Here is a 13,829-nt window from a genome sequence, read left to right on the forward strand (position 1 = left end):
ATCTGGTTTAATTGTTAGATCCATCTGAAAATTTACGTTCTTAGTAAATCCAAGAAACTGGGATTTTACAGTGGTATCAGAGCTTTCAATCTTGCCAGCCCATGGGTACAAACGCACATATGCCAAACGGGAAAAAAAAGGAAAAAAAGAAAAGAAAAAGAATTGAATGTTTTGAAGATCGAACAATTGATGTGAATAAATCCTTTCGTCAACCAATGTTGACCTAGTGGATCGAAAGATGATTAAATCACAATACTGAGCAAACATAAAGTATTCCTGAGAAGTAAAGGATCTATGGAGACCGTGAGTTGGTGGTTATCAAGGGTTGGAGAAATCCTTTTGTATTGGATGGTTACAATTGTCAATAGACTGAAGAAATCCTCTCGGGTTGGAAATTGAAATCAATCTTGGCCTATGGGTGAAGAAATAACTACTGGAATCCTTTTTTCAGACAGAGAAACGACAAAGGGAGGTGAATTATCGAATCTCTAGAATTTGTTGAAGGTAGTCTATTTATTTCCTTTTGTCAACTTTCAGTTGACTTATTGGAACGCAGAGTAGTGTATCCTTGGACGATCCAAACACATCCATCTCATTCAGAACTGTAACTATATGGATGGGGATGGGAAGTTTGATCAATGGTGATTGGAGTTATTGTATATCTCAGGGAGAAATTCAGAATATACGGTTTGTCTGAAGCGGCAGGAGAGGAAGACGCATCACAGAAAATTGGTATTCTATAAGGAGAAGAACCGGTGGGCTTCAATAATCTTGTTATAAATCATATCAACGATATCTCAGAAACATTGTTTGCCATTCATGTGAGGTAGAGGCTGTACGGCCATCCATTTCAAGTGTCAATGGAGGCACCAGGAATCATTGCAGATATCTCAGGAACATTGTTTGACATTCACTGTAGGCAGAGGCTGGACGGCCATCCATTTCAAGTGTCAACGGAGGCACCAGGAATATTGCGGAAAATTCAAATTAGCAATCACGAGGTAATTGAAGTCATTATTGGTTACAAAACCAGTGAGCATCGATACTTGCATGTAAAGGCAGTTTCAGAGGTTGGTCATAACCTTCTGTCACATAGGAGGAGAACAATCACGCATCGGATGAGTTAAGTTTGAAGTCTCTTAAACTCAGATTGAACCGACATTCAGAAAATATTCCGGTATTTTACAAGAACATCCAAGAAGACCATATACCTTCAGCGAAGAGACTTCCAGCAAGTCAAGTTTGGAGTATTACGGGAGTAAGTCAAGTTTGGAGTATTTCAATACTGGCCCATCTACAATGTTGAATAAATAAATTCTGGAATAGTAGGAACAGATTAAAAAGTTAAAGGTAGTCATTGCCGTGCAACTTCAATTCTGGGTTAGGAATTTTACATGGTATAAAAGTAAAATATGAAAACAAGTATGGAATCGGAAGGAAGACCTTGGTTGGTTAAAGCAATTGCTAGAAGCCAGTGACAAGCTACTCCCTCATCAACCCTGAAATGCTGTTTTTGACAATTTAAATGAACTTGATGGTTTTTTGAGTTTAATGCAACAATCACCTTCACACTTGTTATATTCTTCTCTCATTCCTGTGAAAATATCTTTGAAGCAAGACTGGTTGTTGATGCATTCAGATACAGGAATTAGATTAAATGTTACTTCAAGCCTCTGTGAAGTTTTGAGAATCTTCGCACCACACATTCCCTATGATGATGTTACCATGAAGAAGGTATTGGGTTTGATGGTTGAAAGTTTTCAGGGACTTGATGATGTCAGTATTGTTCATGCTACAAGAAGATTGGCTATACTAAAAATATTTGCAGAAGTTAGAGTAAGTAATCTACTATTGGATTTGGGTTTGCATAATTTGATTTATGATATGTTTCATTATTTCCTAGCGACAATCAAAAGGGCACACGGAAAAGAGATCAATACAGTTATGAAGGATATTATGGTTCTAACCATCCAGGAAAGTGAAACAACTCCCCAGTCTATTTTATCTATGCTTCGTGCTGTGTTGGAACAGGAATGTGCAATTTCTTCATCTGCATATACTTTGGTGCGCAACGTCTTCAGTCAATGTGAACAGAAGCTTAAGTGTTTCCTGAAGGAAGAAGAGCAGCAAAAGGATGGCATTAAAGAACAATTTCTTACATGAGGAATGTGTAATTGAATCCCAGGTAGCTTCCAAAGAGCAAGAGATGAATGCCCAGATTGAGACTTGTGATCATCATAGTATGTCAAAAACTGAACAATCAGAATTACTGGTACAGTTAGTGTCTCAGACAGTGTTGGTGATTTCGGTACATGTGGTACCACAGATATCACACTTCCATGAGTTTTCCAGATTTCATTCTCAGAAGGATAAGATGATCTATGACTTAAAACAATCAACTTCATCATACATAGATTTACTGAGGATAACTGATTACACAAATAATTACAAGGTATGGATAATTGATGAAATGCTCATTGTTGAAACTTTGATGAATGACGATTCTCCTATCCTCTGGATGATTGATTCTGAAGATGATGTTCAGATTTGGGATTCTGGAGTTTGCATGATTAATAGCGTATTCTACAATGAAGTGCATACCAGGTATCTTGGTACAGAAAACAATAGATTCAGAAATTCGATTGCTTGAGGACAAGCAATCATGGGACAGGAGGATTTGTAATGTCCCTAAATTAAGAGATGGAATAAATAATGATAATTATCTAATATTAGTTTAATATTTTATAAACTAATATTATTAATTATTATTTAATATTAGTTAATAAATAAAAAATTAATATTTAAATCATTAATTATAAGAATTGTTTGGAGGAAGTTATATTACGGGAATTTCTTCCCTTATAAAGGCATTGCCAAGAAGGTGGAAGGCATGATTATGGGAATGGAATTGGAGAAGTTCGATTGCTAAGGTGGTGAATAAATTATTCCTTTCGTCAGATCCTTCTGACCTAGTGGAATCAGAGAGCGAGCACATCTATATCAATATTTATTGTCAAAGCTGTCGTATGTGGAAATATATTCAATTGTGGTTAGCGGAAGAGAGAATACCAGAATTCAATGATTGTCTAAACAACAACTGAGACTGAAGATAGCAGTATGGATGGAATTGCAGGACGAGTTTGGTTAAATTCCAGATACAGTGAACAGGTGCATCTTTTGCTATATTGTAATATTTCCATTCTCAGTTCTGTGGTAAAACAGTTGAGTGAAATATAAATATTGATATCAGAAATTCAATTAGAATAATATTTCCTGTATATACATTGAAATCTCTTTGAATAAAATTAATTACATGAGATCAGAATTTGCCAAGATATCTGATTTAATTGTTAGATCCAACTGACATTTACATTCTTAGTAAATCCAAGAAACTGGGACTTTACATACTAGGGAAAGCAAAAATTTTAATGCTACACAATCAGCTGTTCCCTCTGCTACCGGAGAAATTGACATTCTTTCTTCACCTGTATTTTGGCAGCATTCTGGCCACTAGAAAATTGGGAACAAATACAGAGACAGAATCAACTCTGGATAGTCTCAAAGCAAATCTATGGATTCTTTTTAATTTACATCTTAGAACTTGCCTAGCCTTTTAACACGGTCCGAGCTCATAACTATAACTTCTGTTATGTGCACAATTTATAGTTATTGAATTTTCAAAAAAACGATAATACAATTTTGCTAGCAGGTACAATGTTATGATATATTAGTCATATTTGAGCATTGGAAGGAAATTTAAATTATGGTTAAAGAGTAATATTTTCCCCAGCTTTTATGATCATACCATTACAATTGTCCCCAAGTTCAATATTTGCTTCTTTTATTGAATGTTTGAGATTTATTGACTTAGGGTGTGGTCCCATGAGGGGGGGACTTTGGGATTTATTTTTATGGAGCAGGAGTTCCTGTCAACTAAAAGTCTAAAACAAAATATTGCTACAGGATTAAATTGAATCTCTTCCACAAAAGTAGCAGCTTCTACTTTTTCGCTGCATATTTAGTGGGTTGAAAGGTGGGGGGCTAATGCTTGCTGCACACTTTATAGGCTTTTTCCTGCCACTTATTAATCATATGAAAATAATAAAATCTTGTTATTAATTGTTTTTCTTCCTATTTTAAATTGATTTAGACAATTGAATGCAGTATGCTAAATAAAAAATTGATGACATCACCAGCTTCCATAATTGCGGAGCTTAGATATTTAAGCAGGAACTCCACTGGAAAATTCATGGGACTTCCTAATTTAAAATAATCCAAAAATCTCAGCAACGCCCACTGAATGTTTTAGGAAGGCTCTCTTCGTGGGACCTTACCCTTCCCTGCAATTTTCTTAAATAAATGCTCTCATTTCTCTTTGGCGGACATTCCTTAACTATTTAGTATGTTGCATTTTTGTTGACTTGGAGAGCCCATTTATTTATCATTTGGGTTTATTTTGTGTCTCTGTTATGAAGTGAGCTGGATTGTACAAGTCAATTGTTCACTGTAATTTAGGCCAAAGAACCCTGTCAGGTATTGACAAGAATGTAGAAAAGAAATCTTATTTAATTATTTATTTTTACTACCTGAAGGCATCCTCACAAATCACCAGGAGTTCAATTTTTTGCACGTTTCTTCGTGTTAGTCTTTTTTCTGCACTAGTAATGGTTTTGTTGGCCACTAATTATGTATTGAATCTAGTGTACCCCACTTGAAATGTTGGCAACATAATTCATTGGTTGAAATCTTATTTAATTATTTATTATTACTACCTTTAGGCATTCTCACAGATCACCAGGAGTTCAAATTTTTGCACGTTTCTTCATGTTAGCATGTTTTTTCTACATTATTAATGGTTTTGTTGGCCACTAAAATAGATAACGACTTACCTCTTGTTAAGGATTTCAATTCGTGTTAAGATCCCAACTTCTACTTGTCTGTAAAGTGTGAATAATAAACCTGCACTGTCAACAATTATTAGACAAGGGAGGCTTTCGAGGTCCTCAATGCACCAATGATTTGCCATTCTGGAAGTTTTCTGTGGGCTACAGGTTCCCAGATTAATGCATTAGAAATCTTTTGCTGTCTGGTACTCATAGCAAACACTAATATTTTAGTATGTCGTGGGGGTTTTCTTCCTGTAAATTATTGACTTTTGGTGCTTTCATGACTTCAAGCTACTACGAAAGATCCGTGTTATATGCCTTTTTGTGGATTTGAAGTTGTAAGTAAAAAAGGAAACCAGCTTTCTTGCTGTGAACTTGAATGCTTGAGGAAACGTGTTGGTTGCTTGTTTATACCCTGGGCTCATTCATTTAATTTGTGTAAGATTTTCAATGGTTTAATCTATGTAATTGGCGCTCTAGAAGTAGATATTTTGCATATAGGTGTTTAATGGTGCTGTTTTGATTTTCAGGCAGCTCTTTTGTTTAAGAAGTTATGTGTGAAGTTGGATGCACTTTCTCATTTCCAGTTTACACCAAAACCGGTATGAAAGAAAGATATAATTTTCAACATCCACGAGGTTATGCTATCCTTGTGTGTTTGCTTCTCGTTAGCAACTTCTTGAAACTATTTTAAGGATTGTGATGTGAATATCAGGATTTAACTGTGTGATTTTTGAGTCAAACTCGATGACCCATGTTTCATGAGTAGTGATTCAACATGAATCCATCTCTCATGAGAATAAATGGAACACTTAACACTCATTGGATCTAGGTGATGCTCACAGGGGTGAAGCACCGGGACTTCCCGGGAGGTCACCCATCCCAGTACTACTCCAGTCTGAGCGCGCTTAACTGCGGAGTTTCCTTCACAGTTAAACCCAAAGCTTGCAAGCTTTGGGTTTAACTGTGAAGGAAACTCCGCAGTTAAGCGCGCTCAGACTGGAGTAGTACTGGGATGGGTGACCTCCCGGGAAGTCCCGGTGCTTCACCCCTGTGAGCATCACCTAGATCCAATGAGTGTTAAGTGTTCCATTTATTCTCATGAGAGATGGATTCATGTTGAATCACTACTCATGAAACATGGGTCATCGAGTTTGACTCAAAAATCACACAGTTAAATCCTGATATTCACATCACAATTTGACTAGCTGTGGAAATTATCTCCTACTTATTTTAAGGATACACATATCTACTATATAAATTAATATGCAAATTACTTGTTGGACAGGTGATCGAAGATATGTCTGTACAAGCAAATGTTCCTGCACTTGCAATGGAAGAGGTTGCCGATTATTTCTCCTAGCTGAAAGTATCTGAGAGGAGTTAATGGTCTATGATAGTGCTAACATTTTGTTTTGTTTTTATGGACAGGTTGCTCCTATGGCAGTATCAGAAGCATCTATGCTTGCACCCGAGGAGTTGTTTGTTGGGGAAGGGGTTGTTAAAGAAGAAGCTGAGTTGACCCAAGAGGATAGAAAACGTTTGCGAGCAAAGAAGAAGCGGAAGCATAAAGGTATTTGATATGAAGTATGGTATGTGATGTTTGTTATGTGAGTCAGATAACAGATAAGGAAAATATGTCTGACACATTTTTCTTCTGCGGTATAGCTGTGAAAGCAAACAAAGAAGTTGAGAAGAAAAGGCGGATACATCATAAGGGTGGTGACGAAGAGAAAGGATATCAAAATGGTAAACAAAAGGATCAAAAACGTGCTAGAACACATTATGGGAAGTCATCCAAGGTAGTGAGCTTTCTGAGGTCTATTTGTTTTAATACAATTTCTTTTAATATTATTCAAGAGTTAGATTCTGTAGGTTATGAATTATTGCTTGCCTCTTTTATTTAGGTCTTTGCTGAGCTTGATCTGGCAAAGGAAAAAGTTGGACCAAAGTCATCACAGAAAAAAACAGATGTACCACATCCATCATTCTTGAAGTTATAAAGGAGCTTTGACTGTCGGCATCTTTACTCAGTTGTCCTCGATGATATGAGATGGATTAAATTTCAGGATATCGCCATTTATTGTGCAACCTCACTTTATTCTTAATTGAAATGCTTTTTGTTCCTCTGGTTTTGCTTCATTTGGCGGAATCTCTTGGGAGTATTAGATATCGGCAATTCACATTCAAGATACTACGACACTATTCTATTCTATTGTGATTTTTGCAGTGCCACCAATTTTGATACACATTATTGTCTCCTATCATTTGGAGAGGTTGAACATGACATTTAAGAGGGAAAGGTCATGCATTATTTTGTACAAGTACATGAAGAGTTGTAATTTACAGTGACAGCAGGTGGTGGAGCATAATGGCATGATCATGTCAGGTTGACAATAACTCAAATCTTGTTATGGTTGACAAACGGAACTATTAAAAATTTCCTGTAAATTATAATATTTATAATTCTTTTTAAACAAAAACATAAGTAGAGAATCATCAAAATTGTTTTCTAAATTTTCAACAAAATGTATTAAAATTACAGTACTTGTATGCTTATGTAAGTGTAGTTATTATGCAATAAATCCTTCAATGGATACACTAGTAGTTTTTAAATATTGCAAAAATTTGTGAGAATTTTTTATATTCAAATCCTCGATTACACGGTGAATGATACGGTATATAATACGGAAGCTGTATATTATCTTTAACATACACACAATGAAATAACTTATGTTGCGAAGTGCTAAAAGCAAGTAAAACTAGTAAGCATTTATTATAGCTGAAATTCTATCCTGGTTAAAATTAATTACAATTAAATATACAATGTCCGAAAATTATAATTTATTACGAAATGCTTTCTACATGAATGCACTCTAGAGGGTGTGTTGGATTTGAGCTGCACTTCTCAATAGAATTTAGAAGTTTCCATTAAGAAAAAGCAAGTGGATCAGCAGTGGAAAATCTTACTAGCAACAAATAGGTGCCAAGTTTGAATGTCAGGTATTTTTTTGTTTTCTTGGGTGAAAATTTATTCAAGTTGAAAGAGAAATAAGAACAAATAGATAAAGGGCATCAGACAGCCCTATCAAGATCAACCAAGTGATCAAGTTGATGGGACAAGCTCATTGGAAGTTGAGGCTTATCAACAATGTTTCAATTACACATATGGTCAGAAGCCCATTTTGCCAAACAATCAACAACACTTCCATTCCCTAAGAATATGAGTGAAAGCATCAGACTCCAAAGAAGTACACAAATTATGAATCTGGTCCACAATCAAAGCTAACTTCCAACTAACAACTTCAGAATGTTGCTGATTTAATAGACATCACTACTTGTGAGTCAGATTCACAGATAAGCCTTCTCCAACCAAGGTCACAAGCATTTTTCACAGTATACAAAATAGCTATGGACTCCATCAAGTTGTTAGTGTGATGACCTTTATAACTAGAAAACACAAATTGGACATCCTCCTTACTATCTCTACCAATGCCAACAGAGTTTGGATTTCCCTTGGAAGATCCATCCGTGTTGATTTTAAGAATACCTTGCGGGGGGGCACTCCACTTCCCCACCCTATTTATCTTTCGCAAGGGATGTTTACACATCTTTCTTAGCAGTTTTCCATGTGAGGGAGGAATATTCGGATGATTATTGAAAATATCCTCCCTTGGTTCCATGGCCTCATAAGTGTCACATTTTGCAAAAAGAACTTCCCCAAAGAATGGAGAATTTTTCAGCATAAGTGAGGAACCTCTAAAAACTCATCCTTAAAGATACGACGGTTCCTATCCAATTAGATATGCCAAATAATAAAGGAGTGTCCAAGAGTCCGGGGAATTTGAAGAAATGAAGTCTTGACAGAAGCCTTACCCCAGCGAGCAATGAATTCTACTAGTGAGGAAACATGCCAACAGGATTGGTACCACACATTCCACCAAGAGTGTCAAATATGTCTAGTGAAAGAGCATTGGAAAAATAGATGGGAGATATTTTCTTCACTAGTTCGGCATAGAACACACATTGAGGGTCCTTAGAAGCCACACTTGCATAAATTATCCCACGTAAGACATCGGCTATGGACCACCAACCACATAAAAAAATTAAATTTGGGCCAAGAAAACTTGTACCAGACTTGCTTCCACCAAGGCATCTGAATGTCCCCCAACGTTGTCGAAAAAGCTCAACATATCTTGCAGACACTGAAAATTTTCTAGACAAATCTTTGTTGTCCCAAGCAAGAACATCATTACCAACCAAAGTGGTACACTCACGAGACTACAAAATCTGAAACAACTCCTTTCTATCCTCCTTCGATCCTCTTGGAGGCCATTCAGAAGGGTGTTTCCAACAAAAGGAAGGAGCCAAACTTCTAACACACCCTATCTTATAAAAATCAATTATGTCCCAACTAGCAGCACTAAAAGTTTGATAGAGGGCATGTAATTGAGGATGAGTGGTAAGAATAGGAGGGTGCCCATCCCAAGAGTCAAGCCAAAATAAAGCTTGTGATCTCGAATGACAAATCCAAAAGAGATCCTCTTTAACCAATTGAGCTCCAAACTTTAGTGTATTGCAAATCATGGATCCTCTCCCTTCTAGAGGAAGGTGGTGAACTTCAACCACATCATATCTGAAAAATACGTATGGGTGAGAATATGAGTTCAAAGTTGATGTTGGTTAGTACACCAATGCCAATAAAGTTTTGCAACGAGAAGTTATCCATTTAAAATAGCTGATCGTAAGCCAAGGCCATCCTCCTTCTGAGGTCTACACACTATTTCCCGTTTAACCATACTCCATTTCGAAGTTGAAAGGTTCCCACTCCAAAGGAATTGACAGAACAGAGCATCAAATTCATGAATACATAGAAGTAGCCTGAACAAAACATTTATAAATAGGAAGGGCTTGAATAACCGTTTTAATAGAGTTAGGCGAGCAACAGTTGATAGCCATCGATGAGTCCAATGATTAACCTTTTGTTGTAGTTTATCAAGCAAAACTTGCCAGGAAGATCTAGTATATCTACTAATAGTAAGAGGAATACCCAAATAAACAAAGGGAAGAGACCCAATCTAAAACCTCAAAATAGCAACAATATGCCTCTAAATAGCTTGGGGAGTATTGAAGAAAAAAATGGAGGATTTGTTCTCATTAACTTTTTGTCTCGAAGCTGCAAGATACACATCCAAAGCATGCCTAAAAGAAGTAGCTTTCTAAAGACGAGTTTGTCCCATAAATGAAGTATCATCCACAAACTAAAGATGCAAAATAGGAGGCAAGCCAGCACCCCATTTCTACCCATGAATCAAACCCTGGTGAGCACGAAGCTTAAGAAAGCGGCCCAAACCCTCAGCTAGAATGATAAAGAGATAAGGTGAAATAAGATGCCCTTGGTGAAGTCCTCTAGAGGAACCAAAGGGCTTTGAAAGAACACCATTCACCAAAATTAGAAAAAGAAGCTAAAGTAACACAACTCATAATCCAATTCGCCTACTGTTGGCAGAAACCAAAGGCCAAGAGGATCTTTTGGAGAAAACTCCATTTGACTCTGTCATAAGCCTTAGCCATATCCAACTTAATGAACATAACTCGCTCTTTTGATGTATGCATAGAATGAATAGCTTCAGAAGCAATAACAATTCCATCAAGAATTTGCTTACTAGACACAAAACTGCCTTGTTCCTCTGAAATCACAACTGGAAGGCATATCTTGAGTCTGCCAGCAATCAGTTTGCTGATAATTTTATACACAACATTACAAAGACCAATGGGATGAAAGGAGTCAAGATTATTAGCACCTTCTTTCTTAGAAAATAAGAGTCAGTAAAGTGCAATTCAATGCACGAAGCATTTTCTTATTCTGAAGGGATTCCTTAACCACCTAAAGAGATCCATATTAAGAATTTCCCAAAATTTTTGAAAAAATTCCACAAGGAAGCCATCTAGGCTTGGAGCTTTATCTTTATTCATCCCAAACACAACCTCTTCAAGTTTAGATATCAAAATTGGACAAAGAAGAGAATCATTTATAGCATTGGTGATAAGAGAAGGAATGCATGAAAGAATTAAGTTCTCCTCCTTAGCTGCAGGCTGGGAATCCTTGATAAAAAGGTTAGAATAAAACTGAAGGGCATCCTTGGTCATAGCAGACTGAGAAGAAATCTGAAGTCCTTTAGTAGTAACAAGAGAAGAAATATACCCTTTATTAGGACGAACCTAAACAAAATGATGAAAAAAAGCAATATTTCTATCCCCTTCCTATAGCCAATCAATGCAAGCCTTTTGTTTCCAGTAAATCTCTTCCCGAAGTTCCCATTCTTCCACATCCTGCATAGCCTGGGATTCTACCTTGCCAAGAGCCTCTGTAAACCTAGAGTCCCTAATTTGGCAAGTAATCATTGTAAGATGATCTAGAGTATTCCTCTTTCTAGACTGAAGGTTCCCAAAGCAAGAAGTATTCCATCTCTTAAGATGATATTTGACATATTTAAGTTTTTTCTCAAAGACAAACATAGTCATGCGATAAGCTGGGCCACCCTCTCTCCACCACTTAGCTGCCAAATCATAAAGGGATGAGTCTCAGAGCCACATAAGTTGGAATCTAAAAGAAGGGTTCTTAGGGAGGGCAACAAGAGAAGAAGAGAACTTAATCGGCCAATGATCAGAACCTCTCCAATCAAGAATTTCAAAACTCGGAATTAGGCCACCGCCGACCCAATAACATGAAACAAGAAACCTATCCAAACGTTCTGAGATAGCTTCCTGACCACTCCGTCTATTATTCAAAGTGAAAACCCCATTTGAAGGCTTAACATCAATAATAGAAAGAACATCCACCTTGACTTGAAAAAGATTAGAAGCAAGGCCAAGCCTAGGCCAACCTCTTCTTTTCTCCTCAAGACTTAAAATAGAATTAAAATCACCTCATAAAATTCAAGGAAAATAAGGAGCACAAGAACACACATACCTAATGTGATCCTAGAGATGAATCTTCCCACAAATGTTAATAGGGGCATAAAAATTTGTCACAAGAATAGTCTCACCAGAGTCCAAGGCAGTAGCCAACATAGAGATTGAATAATGACTAGAAATCCACCAAAGGGGAGAAATCTTTCGAGGGTCCCAGAACAGAGCCAAATCTCCAAAATTTCCTTGCGAGCCAACACTTTGACAATGACCAACATACAAATGCGTGGAGCATGCTGATGCATAACCTCAACAGAAACCTTAGTCTCTTGAACGCAAAAGACATCCGAAGAATGAATTGCAATCAAATCATGAATAGCTTTTTGACGACAGGTGCTATTCAAACCCCTCACATTCCAAGAGAGAATGATCATTGAGGGGTTTGAGAAAAGTGAGCATCAATAGGTTTAACAAACCCAGATTCCACCAACAGATCTCCAATCATTTTTATCTTTTCAAGGTCTATCTTCCGCCCTTTTAAGGAGCTATCAGTAGGACCTTTCTTAAGGGGTCATTGTTGCGCTCCCAATCTATGAGATGAACCCTATTTTGAGAAGAAACTAAAACTTCTCTAGCTAAATCTACCAAAACAATGTCATCCTCTATGGAATTATTTAAAGTCACGTGAGCCACTTGTTCCTGAATAGCTTGAATTGGTTCTAGTTCAAGAGCTAGTACAACCTCCATACTGACCCCAACACTATTAGAAGTGACCACATGCGGGGCCCCTTCTTCCAAAGCTAAATTCTCGAGCACCTCAAACCTGTTAAAGCTTCCATCTGTCTGTCTATCCTTGAATGGCCTTTTCTAACCTCGTCCTTTAGCCTTAGTTTTAACAGGTACAAATTCTTCCTTGTCCTTTCCCTGAGGTTCAACCATCATGGGAGCTTTCCCTTTGTCCTTTTTATCCAGAGGAGGAGGTGTCGAAGAGAGGAAATGAGCTTCCTTACAAACTTTAGGGCAATGTCGTAGGAGATGGCCATACTCATGACAAAACCGACATCGAAAAGGTATAGATTCATAATCTAACTGTTCCATGATGAAGATCCTAAACAAATTTCTATTGAATCCGGCAGGGGATTATTTAGATCTCAACACAAATTCGGGCAAAAGAAATCACCTTTTTATCAAGGGTTTGTGTAGCAACTGTCGTAGGCTTTCCTAAGAGACTAGCAATTTTATATAAAATGTCTTCTCACCAAAACTCCAAGGGGAGGCGAGGTAGACGAACCCAAACAGGAACTTGAGAAGGCATCTCTTTAGCTGAATTAAAACTTGCATGCCATGCTTTAATAAATAATCCAACTCGATTATAAAAATATGGGCCACCTTCAAAAACTCTATTGCAATATGCCATATTTGAGAAAATAACCATAAAATAGCTATTTGCTGCAAGCATAATGTCCACATCTCCTTCAATCTGCCAGGAATGTCGGATCCAAGCCTCGAGAGTGGACAAAGGAATGCGAATACCAAGAAACTTACAGATTAGAGCATGTCTACTCCAATATGAGACATCTTCTTCCACCGAATCAAGAGAAATGACCAAAACTGGGTGATCCTAGGTTCTAGGAAGACACCCATTAACCTTCTTGAAGAGGACCCATTATGAGCTTTGTCCATGCGAAAAAGATCCACAACTGATGCCATAGAAATATTTGCCATGCAAAGATGGAAGCCAGAAAAATAAACAAAAACTAGAACAAGTGCCAGCAAATTGAAAAAGTCCCTGCAGACGCCAAACAGAACCAAAAACTACTGCAATAAACAAAAAACTACTCTGCTGTTAAAACACTTCCATAAAACCCCCACATGCAAAACTGCAACCAAGCTAGGGAACCTCCATCGCCATCTCTCCGGTATATCTATGTCTCATATCATTAGAATGATAACCAATGAGAAATATACAATTTTTATGACAGTAGCACAAAAATATTTTTAATTAAAAGTTGGATAAAAATATGTGTAACG

At 37.1% G+C, this 13,829-nt stretch overlaps 1 protein-coding gene across 1 annotated transcript in view; it reads left to right on the forward strand.

The window, feature by feature from the left end:
- LOC149543321 (U3 small nucleolar ribonucleoprotein) overlaps nucleotides 1–7,391 on the forward strand; it is a 78,553-nt gene extending 71,162 nt beyond the window's left edge. The window contains exons 9-13 of the mRNA XM_089798151.1: nucleotides 5,417–5,488; nucleotides 6,175–6,228; nucleotides 6,318–6,459; nucleotides 6,555–6,688; nucleotides 6,794–7,391. Coding sequence (XP_089654277.1) covers nucleotides 5,417–5,488; nucleotides 6,175–6,228; nucleotides 6,318–6,459; nucleotides 6,555–6,688; nucleotides 6,794–6,889 — 498 coding nt within the window. The 3' untranslated portion in view covers nucleotides 6,890–7,391. The remainder of the gene's footprint in view (nucleotides 1–5,416; nucleotides 5,489–6,174; nucleotides 6,229–6,317; nucleotides 6,460–6,554; nucleotides 6,689–6,793) is intronic.
- The last annotated feature ends 6,438 nt before the right edge of the window (nucleotides 7,392–13,829 follow it).

The sequence above is a fragment of the Cupressus sempervirens genome, chromosome 8 (genome assembly GCF_028749045.1).
Source record: "Cupressus sempervirens isolate cs-2001-9-10 chromosome 8, ASM2874904v1, whole genome shotgun sequence".
NCBI classification, from domain to species: domain Eukaryota; kingdom Viridiplantae; phylum Streptophyta; class Pinopsida; order Cupressales; family Cupressaceae; genus Cupressus; species Cupressus sempervirens.